A 17,564-nucleotide genomic window follows, 5' to 3' on the forward strand; every position below is an offset into this window, starting at 1 on the left:
CAAATCAATGCAAAAAAAAAAAAAAAAAAAAAAAAAAAAAAAAAAAAAAAAAAAAAAAGAGGCAAGTTCATTTTAGCTTTTTATTAAAATGCTTAGGCTACAGACTGACCTTTTTGTAAATGACAGTTTTACTTTTGCTGAAATAGGACACATGTGCACTCTGATAAACAGAATGGAGTTTCCATTCATCTGAGCCCCCGCACAAGGAAGGCCCTGACCCTCTGGTGGAGCTGTGCTCACTGCGGCAGCTTCTTTTGGCTACTTTATTTAGGATGGTGTCTGCGGGGCAGGAATCAGACTGGTGCCACTTTTCAGTCATCTCTTTCTCCAGTGGCCAAAATAAACCACTTTCACAAAGAGCCGCCCTGGGCAGAGTCCAGTCCTCTAGCTCGCTACAGGGTGATTAGGGACAAATGAGAAAGACAAATAAGGAAACCAACACTGAGGCAATCACACCTGTCATGTGTCATGTGACAGAGACCACATGGGAAACCTTTAGCCAAAAGTAATGAAAAGCATACCAGAACCTACCCTAGTTCACTCACCGCCAGCTAGGTTCCTTCATTAAGGCTTTAACAACCCTTTTCCACACTGACAGATCTCATTCCGGCTATTTATGGGTGAACACAAGGCATACACTTTGCAGACAAGATAACCTCACCAAGTCTCTACACTGGGAACCTGGCAGTGTAACAGAACACTGCCCCAGAAGCTCAGTGTTCAAAACTAACACTAACGAGCGAGAACTCACTCCCCAGGGTAGGGAAGGTGGGTAGCACTCTCCTCTTTCTGGACACAAGCCTGTCACAATGCAGCAACATCGTCATTGTCACTTAAGAACATACTTCTCACCTCACAATAAAGGAAATAAGCAGCAAGATAACCTCCCTTCTGCGGACCATCCCTCCTGCCATCTACTACAAGGAGAGAATATAAAGTTAACATCATGAAAACCCAAGTAAACCAAATGCTATAAGAATCATGTTCATAATCAATCCTTAAGAGGGATGCTGCTGCTTTCCCACCAGTGCTCACTGTTGCCAGGAGCTGCCCCCAAAGCCAGGCAGGAAGGCCATTTCGTGTTTTCTCTGCTTGCTTCTGGAGTGGAAAGCACAAAGCTCAATCAAAGTCTTCCCTAGGTTCACTTGTTACCAGAGCAGACACAGAGGTCCTCTACTTACAGAAGTCAGAGCCTTAAGCTGTTGATTGTGACCTGTGTCCTCCTGTTCAGAACCCATACATCCCTCTAGAATCCGTTCAGAGGCTTAAGACACTCAGTATGGGGTCTACATAAGAGATAAGAACTCTTTCATGAGGCAAAAGTCACTTTTTATATCTACAGTGAAAAAAGGAAGGTGCTACACAGAGAGATGAAAGTCCACAACAGTATAAAAGCAAAGCCTGCAGAAACTGTTAACTGCAAGTAAAGCTGGCAATGTAACAATGACACTTTCCCACTCCAGATGAGGGACTCCTCTTACCACAATGGAGACTGCCCCGGGTAAGGCCAAGGCTCCATCCTCTCCTAGCACTTGTGCTTCGGCGCCACCTCCAACAAGGCAGTTAGACAGCGGAGCTCTGGCCTTCAGTGCGCTATCTGTTCATAATTTTATGAAGTATCTAAATTTCATTTACTAGTTAAAAAAAAAAAGAATAGAAAATTTGGACCAAGTAAATTGTGAACTCAAAAAGTTAGAGAAGGGATACCAATTACATTAACAACACTTTCTTTAAAAAATAGAATCACTTTCTTTTGAAATCAACCAGTGGTGAGACGTGTTTTTCTTTCCAGGTGTCCCATGATGGCACCCAGCTTTTCCTGGCAAATCCTGCCAGCCCCAGTCCCTGCACACTGACCTGCATCAGCAGACAGGCAGTGTTACTTCCCATGAGTGGAGAAGAGCACATGTCACCACTGGGCGATGAGCGTAGACAGAGATGCATGGCTTCTCAACGCCAGACATGGTTGGAGAGCTCTCCTTGTTCTATTAGAAAAGTCCATGAGGAAGCTGTGAATAGGATCAGTCCAGAAGAAAAACTCTTTATTTTCACTGTCCAAACATCAGTCAATATACTGGGAGAGCCAGCGGAAACCCTCGCCGTAGCCTTGCCTCTTGAGCACACTGCACATGAATACTTCCATGGGGCGGGCGTTCAGCTCTTTCAGAGACACATTTCCCTAAGGGAGGAAAAAGCCAGAAAGGCCTGTTAGCACCTCCCCTTGCAAAAGCACAATTACACATAGACTGTAACTGCAAAATGTGTATAGACACACAGATGACTTCCGAGGCCTCTTGCTTCAGAATAAAAATTAACAGCTTCTACACACTGCCTCATCCTGTATCTCTGAAAAGCATTTGCTCTGAATGTCCAGCATTCACCTGGGCAGTTATGACAAGGAACTGTGAGGAAAACTTTAGGGACCCATGGACCCAGCATGTTCTACGATAGACAAAACAACATTAACATAAGCATTCAGAAACAACAATGTCAGGTTGCATGGAAGAAACTGATGTGTATGTAGCATTCATAGGAAGAGGACAACCAAATCGGCTTAAAGGAGAAGGAAGCATTCATACCCACACAAATAAATAAATGCAACAAAGGCAAGTTTTCACTGTGTAGCCTGGGCTGCCCTCAATGTGCACCACACCTGGCCTGAAAGCATTTCTAGAAATAAAACGATAATGAATGAAGACTATGGATCTAAACCAGGCATGGTGGCGCACACCTTTAATGCCAGCACTCTGGAGGCAGTGGCAGGTGGATCTCTGTGAATCAGAATCCGGTTTATAGTTTTAGGTCATCCAAGGCTATACAAAAAGACCCTGTCTAAATAAATAAACAAATGGAAATTATGTGCCCCCGCCAAAAGCTCAATAAATGAGTGCCAAATTCTTTTCTTGAGAATGACAGCTAAAGTTGACCTCAGATCTCTACATAAATAAGCAAGTATGTACACATACGTTAAGTACCAGGTTTTATTTCTGTATTCTTTCTCTTATCAGCCTGCTTTTCTAGACCAGAGCCTCTCTTCACACTATAGGGCATACTGAAATAGGGCATTCCAGTTATATATCTGGTTTTATTATCCATTTGCTATATGAACCTGAACAAACTATTTCCTCATTTGCAAAATGGGATAATAGTTTCACATCTATCAGCAAGAAGCACTGAGGATAATCAAGTGCTTTGAACTTAATACTTGGAAAGCATAAATAAGATTTATTTTTATGTTTTAATTATGAAATGTGCAGGTGAATGGAGTGTTCACTGAGGCCATTAAGTGATGTCAGATTCCCTGGAGCTAGAGTTACAAGTGGTTGTGAGCTGCCTAACACAGGTACTAAGAAATAAACTTGGGTTCTCTGTATGAGCAAGACCTACTCTTAACTGCTGAGCCATCTTCTCAGTCCCAGAAAATTCTTTAAGACCGAAGCCAACTGTGCTGGCACATGCCTTTAATCCCAGCACTGGGGAAGCAGAGACAGGCAGATCTCTATGAGTTCAAGGCTAGCCTGGTCTACATAGACTTTGTCTCAAAATAGTAATAACAACTAATTTTTTTAAATCCCAAAATAAACAAATATTAGCATCCAATGGTGGCTAACAACCATCTCTAACACCAATTCCAGGGTATCTAACACCCTTTTCTGACATCCATGGGCATTACATATTCATGGTACACAGGCAAACACCCATACCATAAAATATTAAAAGAAAACTGCCTCTTCTACAATTTCTTCAAATACCAGGTATTATTAAAACAGGTAAAGAAAGAGGTAGCAGCATGGCTCAGTGGTACAGCACTTACTCAGCATGTACAATGCCCTGGGTTCAAGGCCCTTTTTGTATCACTGGGAAGGAGGAAAGGAAAAAGGAGAGGAAGGAGGATTGTGGCTAAAGGATATGCCCCTGATAAAATATTCACACTGAAGAGACCCTGTCTCAAGAAACAAAAAAGAAAAAGCACCCACTTTTAAGTATGGTGGGTGTCCTCTTCATGCCTCCTTAAGACTTTTTTTCTTACCTTTCCTGTGGTCTGTCCATAGAGCCCAAATATTTCACGGAGTTTTTCTTCACTGATTGCATCTGTCCTGTCAATTTTGTTTCCCAAGATAAGAATTGGCACATTGGATATTGTTTCATCAGTCATTAAAGCCTAAAGACAGGATTAAAAAACAAACAAACAAATCCAAGTGAGCAACTTATGAAATGAAAAACTCATCACATAATAAAAGTCAACTTCTATTCATTTTATAAGGTATCATGAGTTCCTCTTAGCATCTGATGAACGGATCACCTTGTCATTAGGTGCCAAGATCATCACAAGTGAGATGCCCTGGGTTCATGTTTATGTTAACAAACCTAGGCAAAAACAGAACATACTGACTGTCAAAATGAACTGAGAAAGTCAACACAAGCATGTTCAGGGAAACATCCCAATTCATGCTTGAACAAAATCTTAGTCAAGATGTGGAATAGAAACTGGGCTGCAGCACTAGGGAGGCAGAGGCAGGCGGATCTCAAGACCAGCCTGGTCTACAAGAGCTACTTCCAGGACAGCCAGCCTCCAAAGCCACAGAGAAACCCTGTCTCAAAAAACCAAAAGAAGCTGGGCTGGCTCTACAGGAAGGGCAGAACTTGGTAAGTGAAAAGAGGGAAGAACACAAATAATGGCTCTGTAACATTATGAGAATTTAAGAAGCCACACAGAGCACTGCTTAACTGAATTAAGACATTTACACAGATGTGCAGCAACAGAGCAAATGTGATGGCAACCAACGACCCATGTCACAGCTCCAGTTTGCAAATTTAAGTTGCACTAGATCTTAAAGAACGTGAACCTAAAGTCAACAAATCTACACTTTCAGGACAGTGATAAACACTGTCTATCTGTCGTGCTCGTCTATGAGATGATCTATAAGACAGCAGAATTTAATGGATTGTGCAAGCAAGAAGGATTCCGGGAAGAATTGAAGTAAATGTCTAAAACAATTATTATCAGGCAAAAGAGAAGACAGGGCTGGCATGGATTTCAAGACTGGGCACCTGATTCTCACTAACAGGAAAGCAGAGCTGGAAGAACAGGGAGAACATGTGTGTTTTTCCCTGAAAGGGATTGAAACCATTAAAGGAAACAAGGAGGGGATTGTGTGAAAAGTTCCCTCTGGGACTCTGCTGCATGGCAGGTGGTAGGGGCATCTACAACAGTTCAGAGCATGTCCAGGATGGTGGAGAGGAGCAATCGATAGCTTGACTTTGGGAAGGACGGATCTAGCAGGCAGCACTATAAGGCTGGATCTCAGCAGGTGTGGATGAGAGTTTCACTGGGAAGCACTACCATGCAGACGAGATGGAAGAAACTTCAGGATAGTCCATTTAGGACCAGGCAGACGAACAAGTGCAAGAGCTAACACTGGCTGGGCATGTGGTGCACTCTTGCAACCAGGCTAACCTACACAGCAAGACCCTGTCTCCCAAAAGCCAAATAAATTAATAAAATAAAAACTTAATCAAGAGTATAAAGTAGGAGATGGAAAAATGGTTCAGTGGTCAAGAGCACTCACTGGCTGCTCTTCCAAAAGATCTGGGTTCAATTCTCAATGGCAGTTCACATCTGTCTGTAACTCCATTTCCAGGGTTTCTGACACCCTCACACAGACATACATGCAGGCAAAATACCAATGAGCATGGGGGAAAAAAAGAGAAAAGTAGAGCTTTAGAAAGGAAAGCAGGTGGGGCTGGAGAGATGGCTCAGAGGTTAAGAGCACCAGCTGCTCTTCTAGAGGTCCTGAGTTCAATTCCCAGAAACCACATGGTGGCTCTCAACCATCTGTTATGAGATCTGGTGCCTTCTTCTGGTGTGTAAATATACATGGAAGCAGAATGTTGTATACATAATAAATAAAACCTTAAAAAAAAAAAAAAGAAAGAAAGGAAAGCAGCTAGTTCCACACCAAATAAGACCTAAGCATTAGAAACATAAATTAAAAAACCTGAGACAGGGCCAGGCGTTGGTGGCGCACGCCTTTAATCCCAGCACTTGGGAGGCAGAGGCAGGTGGATCTCTGTGAGTTCGAGACCAGCCTGGTCTACAACAGCTAGTTCCAGGACAGCCTCTAAAGCCACAGAGAAACCCTGTCTCAAAAAACCAAAAAAAAAACAAAAACAAAAAACCTGAGACAGGCTCAAATTGCAGGAAGAGTGAAAGGAACACTCATAAAGAAAGAGAAAGGAACTGGAGAGATGGCTAAGTGATTCAAAGCACTGCTTTTGTGGAGGACTTGGGTTTGGTTCTCAGCACCCAGCTCACAATCTTCTGAAACTCCAGTTCCATGAGATATGACATGGCCTCCATAAGCACCAGGCATACATGTGGTGCACATACATACATGCATGCAAATACACATATAAAATATTTTTTAAAACAGAAATGATGAGATATAGGTGAAGGAATAGGCATTACAAGGAACATTATTATAGAAAGTCTGACAAAGGAGAAAACCCAAAGTGAAAGTGAGTAAAAAACTGAAGAGTGCTAGCAGAGGATAAAAACTCTCTCAGAGTTTGACTAATCAAGACTACATAAAAAGCAACCACAAAGCTGGGCATTGGTGGTGTACAACTTTAATCCCAGCATTCTGGAGGGAGAGGCAGTCGGATCTCTTTGAGTTCGAGGCCAGCCTGGTCTACAAGAGCTAGTTCCAGGACAGCCTCTAAAGCCACAGAGAAACCCTGTCTCAAAAAACCAAAAAAAAAAAAGCAACCTCAAGGGAACACTACTAACTAGGCTGGGACAACAGGCAGCACTTGAGATATCAGTCAACCTTAAAACATAAGGTCAAATAACTATAAAACTAGTTATTCAAGTTCAAAATGAGGTTCCTCAGGACACTGAAAAACTAGATCTCACCGGGCTAGAGAAATGGATCAGCAGTTGGTTAAGAGCAATGGCTGCTCTTCCAGAGAATCTATCCCAGCATCCACATGATGGCTCACAATTGTTTATTATTCATTAGCTCCATTTCCAGGGAATCCACTGCCCTCCTCTGACCTTTGCAGGAACCAGGCAAGCACATAACATCCATATATAGATTTGGGCAAAACATTCATATACATAAAATAAAATAAATACATCTTTTAAAAAACAAACCATAGCCAGGGGTTGGTGGCACACACCTTTAATCCCAGCACTCGGGAGGCAGAGACAGGCGGATCTCTGTGAGTTCGAGGCCAGCCTGGTCTCCAGAGCAAGTGCCAGGATAGGCTCCAAAGGAAAAAAAAAAAAAAAAAAAAAAAAAAAGCATATCTCAGATTTAAAAATCTAGGACTCTGGCCACATTAAGTACTGGCATTACTGAGTTGTAGTTCTTAAAACAAGCGTTAAGACAGGAAAAGATATATAAAGATATAAACCTACATTAAGCTCAACTTTGGATTCCATGAGACGAGAATGATCCGCACAGTCCACCAGAAAAACTATCCCATTAATCGCTGGGAGATAATTCTTCCAAACCCGACGTGCTAAAAGACAAAATTTGTAGATCAACAAAACAGTTGACAAGTGAATAACCTAATGGTCTATAAAATGAGATTTGCTGAGCTCACCAAATTCTGGCCAATAGTAGTTAGAACAGAGGACACATATTGATGGCCTGTGAGCAAATCCTGAGTTCTGAAAACTAAGAGTTTCTGCCTGCCTTGACAAAGGGTAAACCTAGCAACTCCATTCCCATCTGTAACTTAATGGCTGTCCCCTTTGTTAAAGTTCGCCAAAATCTCCACCAGTCCCAATGCTATAAATGCAGAAAATAACGAACTAACCCGTTTGGGCCCTGAAGCAAACTTTGTTTGCAACCTTCAAGTGAAAATATGAAAATATGATAATATGATTTAATTGTTCATAGAATTTTAGTCCCATGGTAGTTCCTAATAGCTAATGAGCATGTGTGCAGACAGACTTGAGTGGTAGGCCTGGTAGGTACTTGAAACTCTCAGGCCAGGTACTCAGTTCAATATTTAAGTAATGCTTTTTGTTTGTTATTGTTCTAAGACACGGTCCCACAATATTATATAGCCTAGGCTGGCCTTGAACTCTCCATCTTTCTGCCTCAGTCCCCCAGTACTGAAATTACAGATCTGTACCAACATGCCAGCAATAAGTGAGAGATCATATATATATTTGTGACAAGACATGATAAATGTTTTTCAAAGAAGTACTTTAATTCACGATCATTTCAGGGCATTGGGGGTGAAGATTGAATTCAGTGAGCTACATTCTCAAAACTTAAGGGATTTGTTTTTGGAGACAGGATCTTCCCATGTGGTCCAGGCTGACACTGCAAGCACATGCCACCACACCCCGATTGTATGACTAAGGAGGCAGATGTGCATTGTCACCTGGCTGCCTCTGAGAGTGGGGTGGGAGAGAGAGGCTGAAGCTTTCACTTTCACTTCCTTGTCACACACTATTTATTACAAGCCTCTGCAGCCTTTATGAATTAAAATGTTAAAGTCACAGCAAATAAAAAAACATCGAGACACACAATACTGTAGTAACTCACATAAAATGGCAGTTACGCACACACCTGTAATGCTAGCGGCTGGGAGCCTGAGGTAGGAAGATCAAGAGTTCAGGGCCTAAGCCAGTGAGATGGTTCAGCAGGTAAGAGCCCTTCCACTGAGCCTAATGACCTGAGTCTAGTCTAACTCCTAGAGCCCACACAGTGGAAGTAAACACTTCCATTCCCACAAGGTGTTCTCTAAACTCACAGGTTTGCCAGAGCATGCAAACACACACAGAGAGAATAAATATTTTTAAATATTTGTTAAAAACAAACAAAAACCAGTTCAGGGCTTAGAGACGAGGTTCAGTATTTAAGAACATTTGCTGCTCCTCTAGAGTAGTCGTATTTGGTTCCCAGCACCACTGGCAGCCCACTTCCACCTGCAACTACAGCTCCAAGGGATCTAACACCCTCTCTGGCCTGTACCAGGCTGAGTCCACCCTCCCCCCCCCACACACACACACACAGCAGGGACTAGAGAGATGACCCAGTGGTTAAGAGTGTATACTACTGGACCTAAGTTCAGTTCCCAGCACCAAGATCTTCTACCTCTAGCTTCAGGAGGGTTCACTGCCTCTATACTCTGTCAGTACCTACATTCACACGCACACCCCCACACACAAAATTATAAATAAAAGTAGTATTTTCAAAAAAAATTTACAAGGCTGGAGAAATGGCTCAGAAGGTAAGAGTACTGATTGCTCTTCTAGAGGACCTGGGTTCTATTCTCAGCACCCACCTGAGAGATTACAAATGTCTATAATTCCAGTTCTGGGGGATTCAATACCCTTTTCTTGGCTCTTTGGGCACCAGGAACACATGGCACAGAGACATACACACAGGCAAAACACCCAGACAAAATAATTTAAAAGTAATGTATAGTGTAAATTAAAAGCAAATTAACAAATATCCATAGAAAGCACTTTATGGGAATCTAAGAGCCAGAGACACAGGCCGAATTGGGCAAAGTGGACTTAGAACTGAGCAAAAAGGTAATAGAAGATGTCCCAACTGTCCCAAATGAGCAGAGCACACAAAATATAGTTCAAGGGGTCACAAATACACAGTGTTCCTTTGGGAATTTTTGAGAAATTTAAAATTACTTGCTAAGTAATAATTTCCTACATACTCAAGTCCTACTGAATAAAGTATATAAAACAGACATGGTTACTAAACAGAAGCATGACATTTTAAGGCCAGTCTGATCTATACAAAATTTCAGGCCAGCCAAAGCTATATATTGAGATCCTGTCTCAAAAACACGACTATTAAATAATACATGTCATTGAGTAGACAAAGCTTCTCACAAATGATTCATAAAATAGATAACACTATGTATTAAAGAGACTAGCAAATCTGTACAAATTCTGTTAAGCAATCAGAATTCCCTGTATTATTTACACTTTTTAAAATATACAATTCAAATTAGAAAAACTCAGGCATGGTGGTGCATGCCTGTAATCCTAACACTGGGAGGTGAAAGCAGAGATGAAGGAATTCATGGCTAACCTGGGCTACATGAAACCTGTCTCAAAAAGAAAGTAGATGAAATAACTTCACTGAAGTAGTAAAACTCTAATCCTAAAGACAAGTAATTTACAAGGTAAAATGGGGAGGGGGTGGTGAGACGGCTCACTCAGGACCTGAGTTTGATCCCCAGAAACCATGTAAAGGTGGAAAGAAGTATCCGGTTACACCAAGTTGTCTCCCAATCTCCACAGCAGCATCACAGCATGCACACGCACACACAATCATTTAATTTTAAAAGGTTAAATGACACATCCTCACTCAGTCTCTTACCTTGCTCATGTCCACCAAGATCAAAAGTAGTAAAAGTCATTCCAGCAATTGTCAGTTCTTCTGAGGCTGAAAGTGCCAAAAAGGCAAAAATAAATAAACTTCCAACCAAAGGTCCAAGTGCTAGTCCTGAAAACCAATACTAACACAAATGTAATCACATTTTCGTTTTGTAACGAAAAGGGCACAGGGGGCTGGAGAGATGGCTCAAGAGGTTCAGAGCCCTGGCTGTTCGCTCTTCCAGTGGGTCTGAGTTCAATTCCCAGTACCCATATGGTGGCTCACAAACAACTGTAATGAGATCTGGTGCCCTCTTCTGGTATGCAGGCACAGATGCAGGCAGAACACTGTATACATAATAATTTTTATTTATTTATTTATTTTTGTTTTTCGAGACAGGGTTTCCCTGTGACTTTGGAGGCTGTCCTGGAACTAGTTCTTGTAGACCAGGCTGGTCTCTAACTCACAGAGATCCCTGCCTCTGCCTCCCGTGCTGGGATTAAAGGCATGCGCCACCACCGCCCGGCTAAATAAATCTTCAAAGAAAAAATTAAAAAAAAAAAAAAAAAAAAGGTACAGGAATGAAAACAGTCTTAGGCTAAAAAAGCTTCTATTTCCCTTTTCTCCAAGTTTTCTGCCTAAGATCAGACTGGGAGTTGTGTCTCACTACAGAATTGGTCAGCAAAGTCAGTGACTGAGATTCCAAAGATGTAGAGCAAGTGACCTGAGTGTGTCCATAGTAACTTGAACGTAATCTGCTTCAGGGGCCTCAATTAGTAACTGGGCTACATTAACTGGGGATTCATCCTCTAACATGACACTGACCATCAAAAGATCACCTGATATTCTGAAACTTACTGGGATGTAGTGTTGGTACGTGCTGGCCTAGTCTGTCATCTTTTAGCATGTGAAGAAGAGTGGTTTTGCCTGCATTGTCCAAACCCAAGAATACAAGTTTTCCAGATTTCTTGTAGAGTCCTGCAAGAGAAAAGAAAGTCTTAATGTTCTTCCCACCAAAGGCCCCTTAGATAGAAATTATTTGAGGAAATGTAGTTGCAACCTATAATGTAATCCATAAAAATGGCTTTACCTAGGAACTGAAGCACACTGCTGAAGCCATTATAGATCCACTCAAAGATGAAAGACATTATTGATGCTTACAACCTGTGTAAAACATGAAAACAACATTAACTTTTTCATGCCTTATTCTCTGATCATGACACATGTTCATAGACCCTTGTTTTCTAAACTAGGAAAGCAAAGTCCGTGATGGGAGACATGGCTCAGCAGTTAAGAATGTTGCTGCTCTTCTAAAGGACTCTCAGGACCCACAGGATGGTTCACAAATGTCTGTAACTCCAGTTCCAAGGGATCCAACACTCTCTTCTAGCTTCTGTAGTAAGCATGCATGCAAGCAAAACACTCATAAGACATAAAGTAAAAATCAATCTTGTGCCAGGTGGTGGCGGTGGCACACGCCTTTAATTCCAGTACTTGAGAGACAGAGGCAGGCAGATTTTTGAGTTCCAGGCCAGCCTTGTCTACAACATGAGCTCCAAGACTGCCAGAGCTACACAGAGAAACCCTGTCTCAAAAAACAAACCAACAAAAATAAATCAATCTTGCAAAGACCAACTAATCTCCTTCCCCCCGAGACACAGATTTTGCTCTCTGAAGGGAGACCTCTGGGAGTCTCTTATCGCAAATCCAGATACTCAGAGAACTAGGAGTTATACATACACTGTCCTCCTTTACTGTGAGATATACTACTCCAAGAAGCTGCCCAATCACACCCCTAGATAACCACTGCTGCCCCTACCAGTTAGCAACATTTTTAGGAATTCTGTGTCTTTAATAATCAAAATCAAGCCAAGTGGTGGTGGTGTTTGCCTTTAATCCCAGCACTTAGGAGACAGAGGCAGGAAAATCTTTGGCCAGCCCTGCCCACAGTGAGTCCCCAGACCACCCAAGACTACATAAAGAGATTCTATCTCAAAACAACCACAAAAAGAACCAAAACAAAACCATGCAAGAAGCATACATTAACCTGAATAAAAGATTTATTAAGCTATTCCACGCAGTTCTAAAAAAAAGTCATCCCAAATCTATCAATTGGCCTAATTTGTTCGGTTCCACTTACCAATACCCTTAGCCATCTTGCAGATATGTTCTGACTCACAAAAAGATATACGATTTTATAGAACAATGTAGGAATAAAAAAAAACTTTTGTAATAAAATTAAATACGTATCCATTTTATAACGTCTTAATTTCTTAAAATAAGAAATAGACATTCATAGGGGGCTGGAGAGGTGGCTCAGAGGTTAAGGGCACTGACTGCTGTTCCAGAGGTCCTGAGTTCAATTCCCAGCAACCACATGGTGGCTCACAACCATCTATTATGAGATCTGGTGCCCTCTTCTGGTGTGCAGATATACATGGAAGCAGAATGTTATATACATAATAAAATCTTAAAAAAAAAAAAAAGAATAGTCATTCATAATATAGCAAGATATACCAAAGCAAGTAAATATTTTATTTGTTCTTTAAAGACAGGGTCTCAACTTAGCACTGGACTGCTGGCATAAGGCATGTCAATTAACACAGACACCAACACTATGTTTTTCTAGTTCCTATAAACATCAGCTCTAAGTGTAGTTAAGAGGGAAGGATCTAGAAATAATGAAGAATCATAAAGACTCTGAGAGATCCACTTCCTGGTCACACTGAATTTTAACATCAGTACCTCAGTTTAGCACATAGAAGAAAAATCACTACTTTTTCAATAAGACAAACTTTAATCAAGATGCAGCCAACTGCAATCAGACAAAACTGTCATGAACAGTAGCTGGAGGAACTGTTATCCACAAGGTATGTATGTATATACATGTGTGTTCTTTTATCTTTTAAGAGACAGGATTGGCCGGGCGGTGGTGGCCTACCCCTTTAATCCCAGCACTCGAGGCAGCAGAGGCAGTCAGATCTCTATGAGCTCAAGACCAGCCTGGTCTACAAGAGCTAGTTCCAGGACAGACTCCAAAGCCACAGAGAAACCCTGTATCGAAAAAACAAGAAATAAAGAGAGCGAGAGTGAGACAGGATCTTTCTGTGTTGCCCACCAGGGCTTAAGCTAGCCTCCTGCTTCAGCATCCTGAATAGCTACCATGGAAAGCCTCTTCAAATATGCTAGATGAAAAGCAAACTATCTAATTATTGGGGCTAGGTCTTAGAACCTACTTCATGCTTACTCCATTCAGCTTTTCCAAAACAAGAACAAAGTTTGGTCCGAAGTACAGACAAAACGGTGGCACACAGAACACATTTAGCATGTTAAGTGATAGCCAGGAAGGGTAGTACACACCTGTAATCTTAGCACTCAAGAGGCTCAAGAAAAATCACAAGGTCAAAGTCAGCCTAAGCTATATATAATGACCCTGTCTCACAAAGGGTGGGGGGGGGAGCGGGAATCAGGCATGATGGCCCGTGCCTGTAATCCCAGTACTTAGGAGGCAGAAGCAGAGTATTAGGAGTTCAAGGACAGTTTCAGCTGTATAGTGAGTTGAAGCCAACCTGAATCATGAGAGGTCCGATCTCCAAAAAATAAATAAAAATTTGAGGAGGGGAGGGTGAAACATCGCTCAGTGCTAGGGAGGCAAACTTAGCTAACATGCATGTCCCTGTTTGATTCTTAGCACTAACAAACAACCAAACACACACACACACACACACACACACACAGAGAGAGAGAGAGAGAGAGAAGAGAGGAGAGAGGAGGAGGGGGAGGGCTTTATCCATAAACATAGCACTTTAAGAAGCCCAGTAACAACTGGGGTTGGGGGTGGGACTTGACAGTTTAAAATAAGGCTATTACAAAACCAAAGAAATACAATATAATGTACATCTTTGGGTTCTAAAAAATCTTTACAATCTAAACAAAGAAGGAAGTATATGGAAAAGCACCACTACATATTCCCATCATAATTGATCATTAAAACATGACTGTGAGTATTGGAAGATTGGTGTGTGTGTGTGTATGTGTGTGTGTGTGTGTGTGTGTGTGTGTGTGTATACTTTATATTTCTATAATGTTTCTAGAAAAGAAAGAAAACACATATAAATTATCCATTCTGTGCTACTTTTGAAATAAATTGTGCATTTCCATCATGAAAAAAAAGAGAAGTCCAGTAACAAATACATATTTAAATTTACTGTAGGTAAATAAAATATATCTTTCTTCTCCAGTTCTCCAAATGAGACACCCTCTCTTGTGTATTTCACTTTATTCTTGGAGAAGCTCAGTTCATCTTTAACAGGCTATACTCCTACTGTGGCCACTCTTTACAACTCAACATTTCTACATTCATGTGTACTGGTCTGCTGTCATTAGTATAGGTAGGTTACTCCTACATTTTTTACATCTTTTCAGAAGTATTCACAAGATGGACACGGCATTGTAAACTATAATCACAGCACTTGGGAGCCTGAGGCAGGAAAATGAGCTTGAGTTTGTAGCAGCTTTGCCTACATATTAAGTTCCAGGCCAGCCTGGGCTACACAGTGAAACTCAATTTCAAAAAACAAAGAAAAAAAAAAGAAAAGAAAGCATTCTCAACCTGGTTAATTTCATGTGCCACTTAAGGAAATGTTTTTTTAAAGTGGTAACTGAGTTACTTTGATTTTCTAACTTATTTTCCTTTTCAGTTCTTGTCTTAAAAGCCCTATAAAGTCTTCCCACCAAAATGATATAGGAAAAGTATTAGAATGAATGAATTCTTCAGGGATGTTAAAAAAAATAGTAACTCCTACCAGCCCCAGGAGTTGAGTTGTACTGCTGCCCAAAGTGAGTAAATGGTCTCTGTCCTTGAGATCTCAGGATCTGAACCAATCCATCCATCGGCAACCTGTCCATATCTCACTACATCCCCTCACCAAATCTACCAAGCAGGGATGTCTGGCCTCATTAAACAAGATGAAAACGTGGACACTCTTAGGCTACCTGTCTTGTTCAAGACTGTGTTGCTGAAAGTGTCAGTTCCAAGGACTTAAAACTCTAGCCTAAAACGGGAGCCTTTCCTGCTAATGTAAAATCACAACCACCAAACTTCCAAAAAGGAAACTTACTTTCTCTAACCTACACAGACGATAATCTTCCCAAGAACACACCTTGTTTCTTCTCTATTCTTCATCTACTCTATTATCTATAGACTGTTAAGACCAACATGAAAATCAACACAATTCCTGAACCTAAAGTAAAAGCGTGCAAATATCCAAGAGTGGTGGAAACAAACAAAGAGAAGCCCCAAAATGACCACTGGCCAATAAAAACGTACTCATTACTTAACAGGTACTCCAGACGAACCTGGGGTAGAAAGTAGCTGGTTATTACCTAAGGAATTCTGCGCTGCTACGGGGTAAATGTCAAAGACCAGCTCTCTGCCAATTCCCCCTAAATCTGTCAACCTGAGCAGATGGAAGCTAGATACTGAGAAAACACCAGAACGAGGGAGAATACTTAGAAAGGGAATTTGTTACCATCCTCACCTGGGTAAAAAAAAAAAAAAAATGATGAAGAAAACACTCATCTACAATAAACGCCAGAGAGAGAATTTTCCCATGCACAGGGGAAAAAAAGAGGAGGTGTTGGTAGAAGGAGTGACCATCGGGTTCCAGACAAAATGCCCAGAGGCTGAACGTGGGGCTCGAGCGCCCGCTCGGTACCTCCGTGGCCCCGGGTCTGCAGAACCCAAGGATGGGCTCCCAGGGCTCCAGCTGGCCTCACGAAGGACCGAGGCTCCTGGGCCACGGAGGCCACGAAGCCGTCCCAAAAGCCCGAACGCCGCCACGCCACCCCACAGCGGCGGCCCGTCCCCGCCCAGAGCCGGCCCGCGGAACCGCCTGCGTGTCACTTCCCCCCCACCCAGCCCCTCCACAGCGGCCCCCGCCCCGACCTCCGCTGCCGCCCACCCCGAGCCCAATGCCCCTCTGCCTCGTCCTCTGCTTGGGCCCCGACTCACGGCCCGAGGGGCTCCTCCCGCGGTGGCTGGCGGCGCGACCCTCCCTCAGAACACACAGACCAGCAGTACCCGGGACCGCCAGCTACGCGCCGGATGTGCGTCACGCCCCTCCCACGGGACTTCCGGGCACGCACTCGCCTCGCCCCTTTTAGCGTCACGCCGTTCCGCCGGTAGGTACCGCCCTAGCAGCCACTCAGGCGGCGGAGGGGCGGGCCCAAGGAGTGACGTATGCTCCGGGTGCGGCCCCGCCCTCTCCCTGAAGGTGCTCGAGAGGCGCAAGACGTGGCAGTGCCTGTCAGGCGGCCCGGGCTTCTGTCCCCAAGTTAAGCAGCTACTCCACCCCGGGGCTACCAATCCCAGGACGTTTCTAGGCGCACCTGCGACGCCCGAAGTGGAGGCTGCCTGATATAGGGAGACTCTAGGACAGTAGAACTGACTTTGGTGAGCTCAGCCTAGGTGGATGCCACCAAGTCATTGTTTTAAGTTGCTTTCCCTGTCTTCGGAAAGCTTATTTTTATTTTTATTTTTTTTAAACGTAATAAAAGAAGCAAGAGTTAATAAGTGCCAGGCGGTAAACTGAGTACTTCATCTAATTTAACCCTCGTTACCATGCTATGAAGTAGCCCCCCTTGAACGCCCATTAAATGGCTCATCGGGTAAAGGTGCTGGTTTGCTACCTGTATTAGCCAGGGCTCTCAAGGAAACAGAGTTGTCCCGGCATTGTGGTGCATGCCTTTAATCCCAGTCCTTGGGAGGCTGAGGCATATGGATCTCTGAGTTCCAGGCCAGCCAGAGTTACATGGTGATACCCTGTCTCAATAATAATAATAATAACGAAGGAACAGAGCTGAAAGAGTGAATATACATATGTAATTTTAAGTCTTTTTAGAGCCAGGCGGTGGTGGCGCTCGCCTTTAGTCCCAGAACTCGGGAGGCAGAGGCGAGTGGATCTCTGTGAGTTCGAGGCCATCCTGGTCTACTGATCGAGTTCCAGGATAGCCTCCAAAGCTACAGAGAAACCCTGTCTCAAAAAAAAAAACATATATATATAATTTAATATATATTAATATATATTAATATATATATATAATTTAAATTTATATATATATATTTTAAATTTATATGTATGGGTATTTTGCTTGCATAGATGTCAGTGTTCCATGTGCATGTCTGGTGCCTGTAGG

At 42.6% G+C, this 17,564-nt stretch overlaps 1 protein-coding gene across 1 annotated transcript; it reads right to left on the reverse strand.

The window, feature by feature from the left end:
* Positions 1–66: 66 nt before the first annotated feature.
* Sar1a (secretion associated Ras related GTPase 1A) lies at positions 67–16,500 on the reverse strand. The gene is made up of 7 exons (XM_027388283.2): positions 16,381–16,500; positions 11,458–11,531; positions 11,226–11,345; positions 10,371–10,436; positions 7,424–7,527; positions 4,031–4,162; positions 67–2,179 (listed from the first exon to the last, which is right to left on the reverse strand). Exons 2-7 carry the CDS (start codon positions 11,513–11,515, stop codon positions 2,063–2,065), a joined length of 597 nt encoding a protein of 198 aa, XP_027244084.1. The 5' UTR covers positions 11,516–11,531; positions 16,381–16,500; the 3' UTR covers positions 67–2,062.
* Positions 16,501–17,564: the final 1,064 nt, after the last annotated feature.

Source organism: Cricetulus griseus, assembly GCF_003668045.3.
Source record: "Cricetulus griseus strain 17A/GY chromosome 1 unlocalized genomic scaffold, alternate assembly CriGri-PICRH-1.0 chr1_0, whole genome shotgun sequence".
Classification (NCBI taxonomy): domain Eukaryota; kingdom Metazoa; phylum Chordata; class Mammalia; order Rodentia; family Cricetidae; genus Cricetulus; species Cricetulus griseus.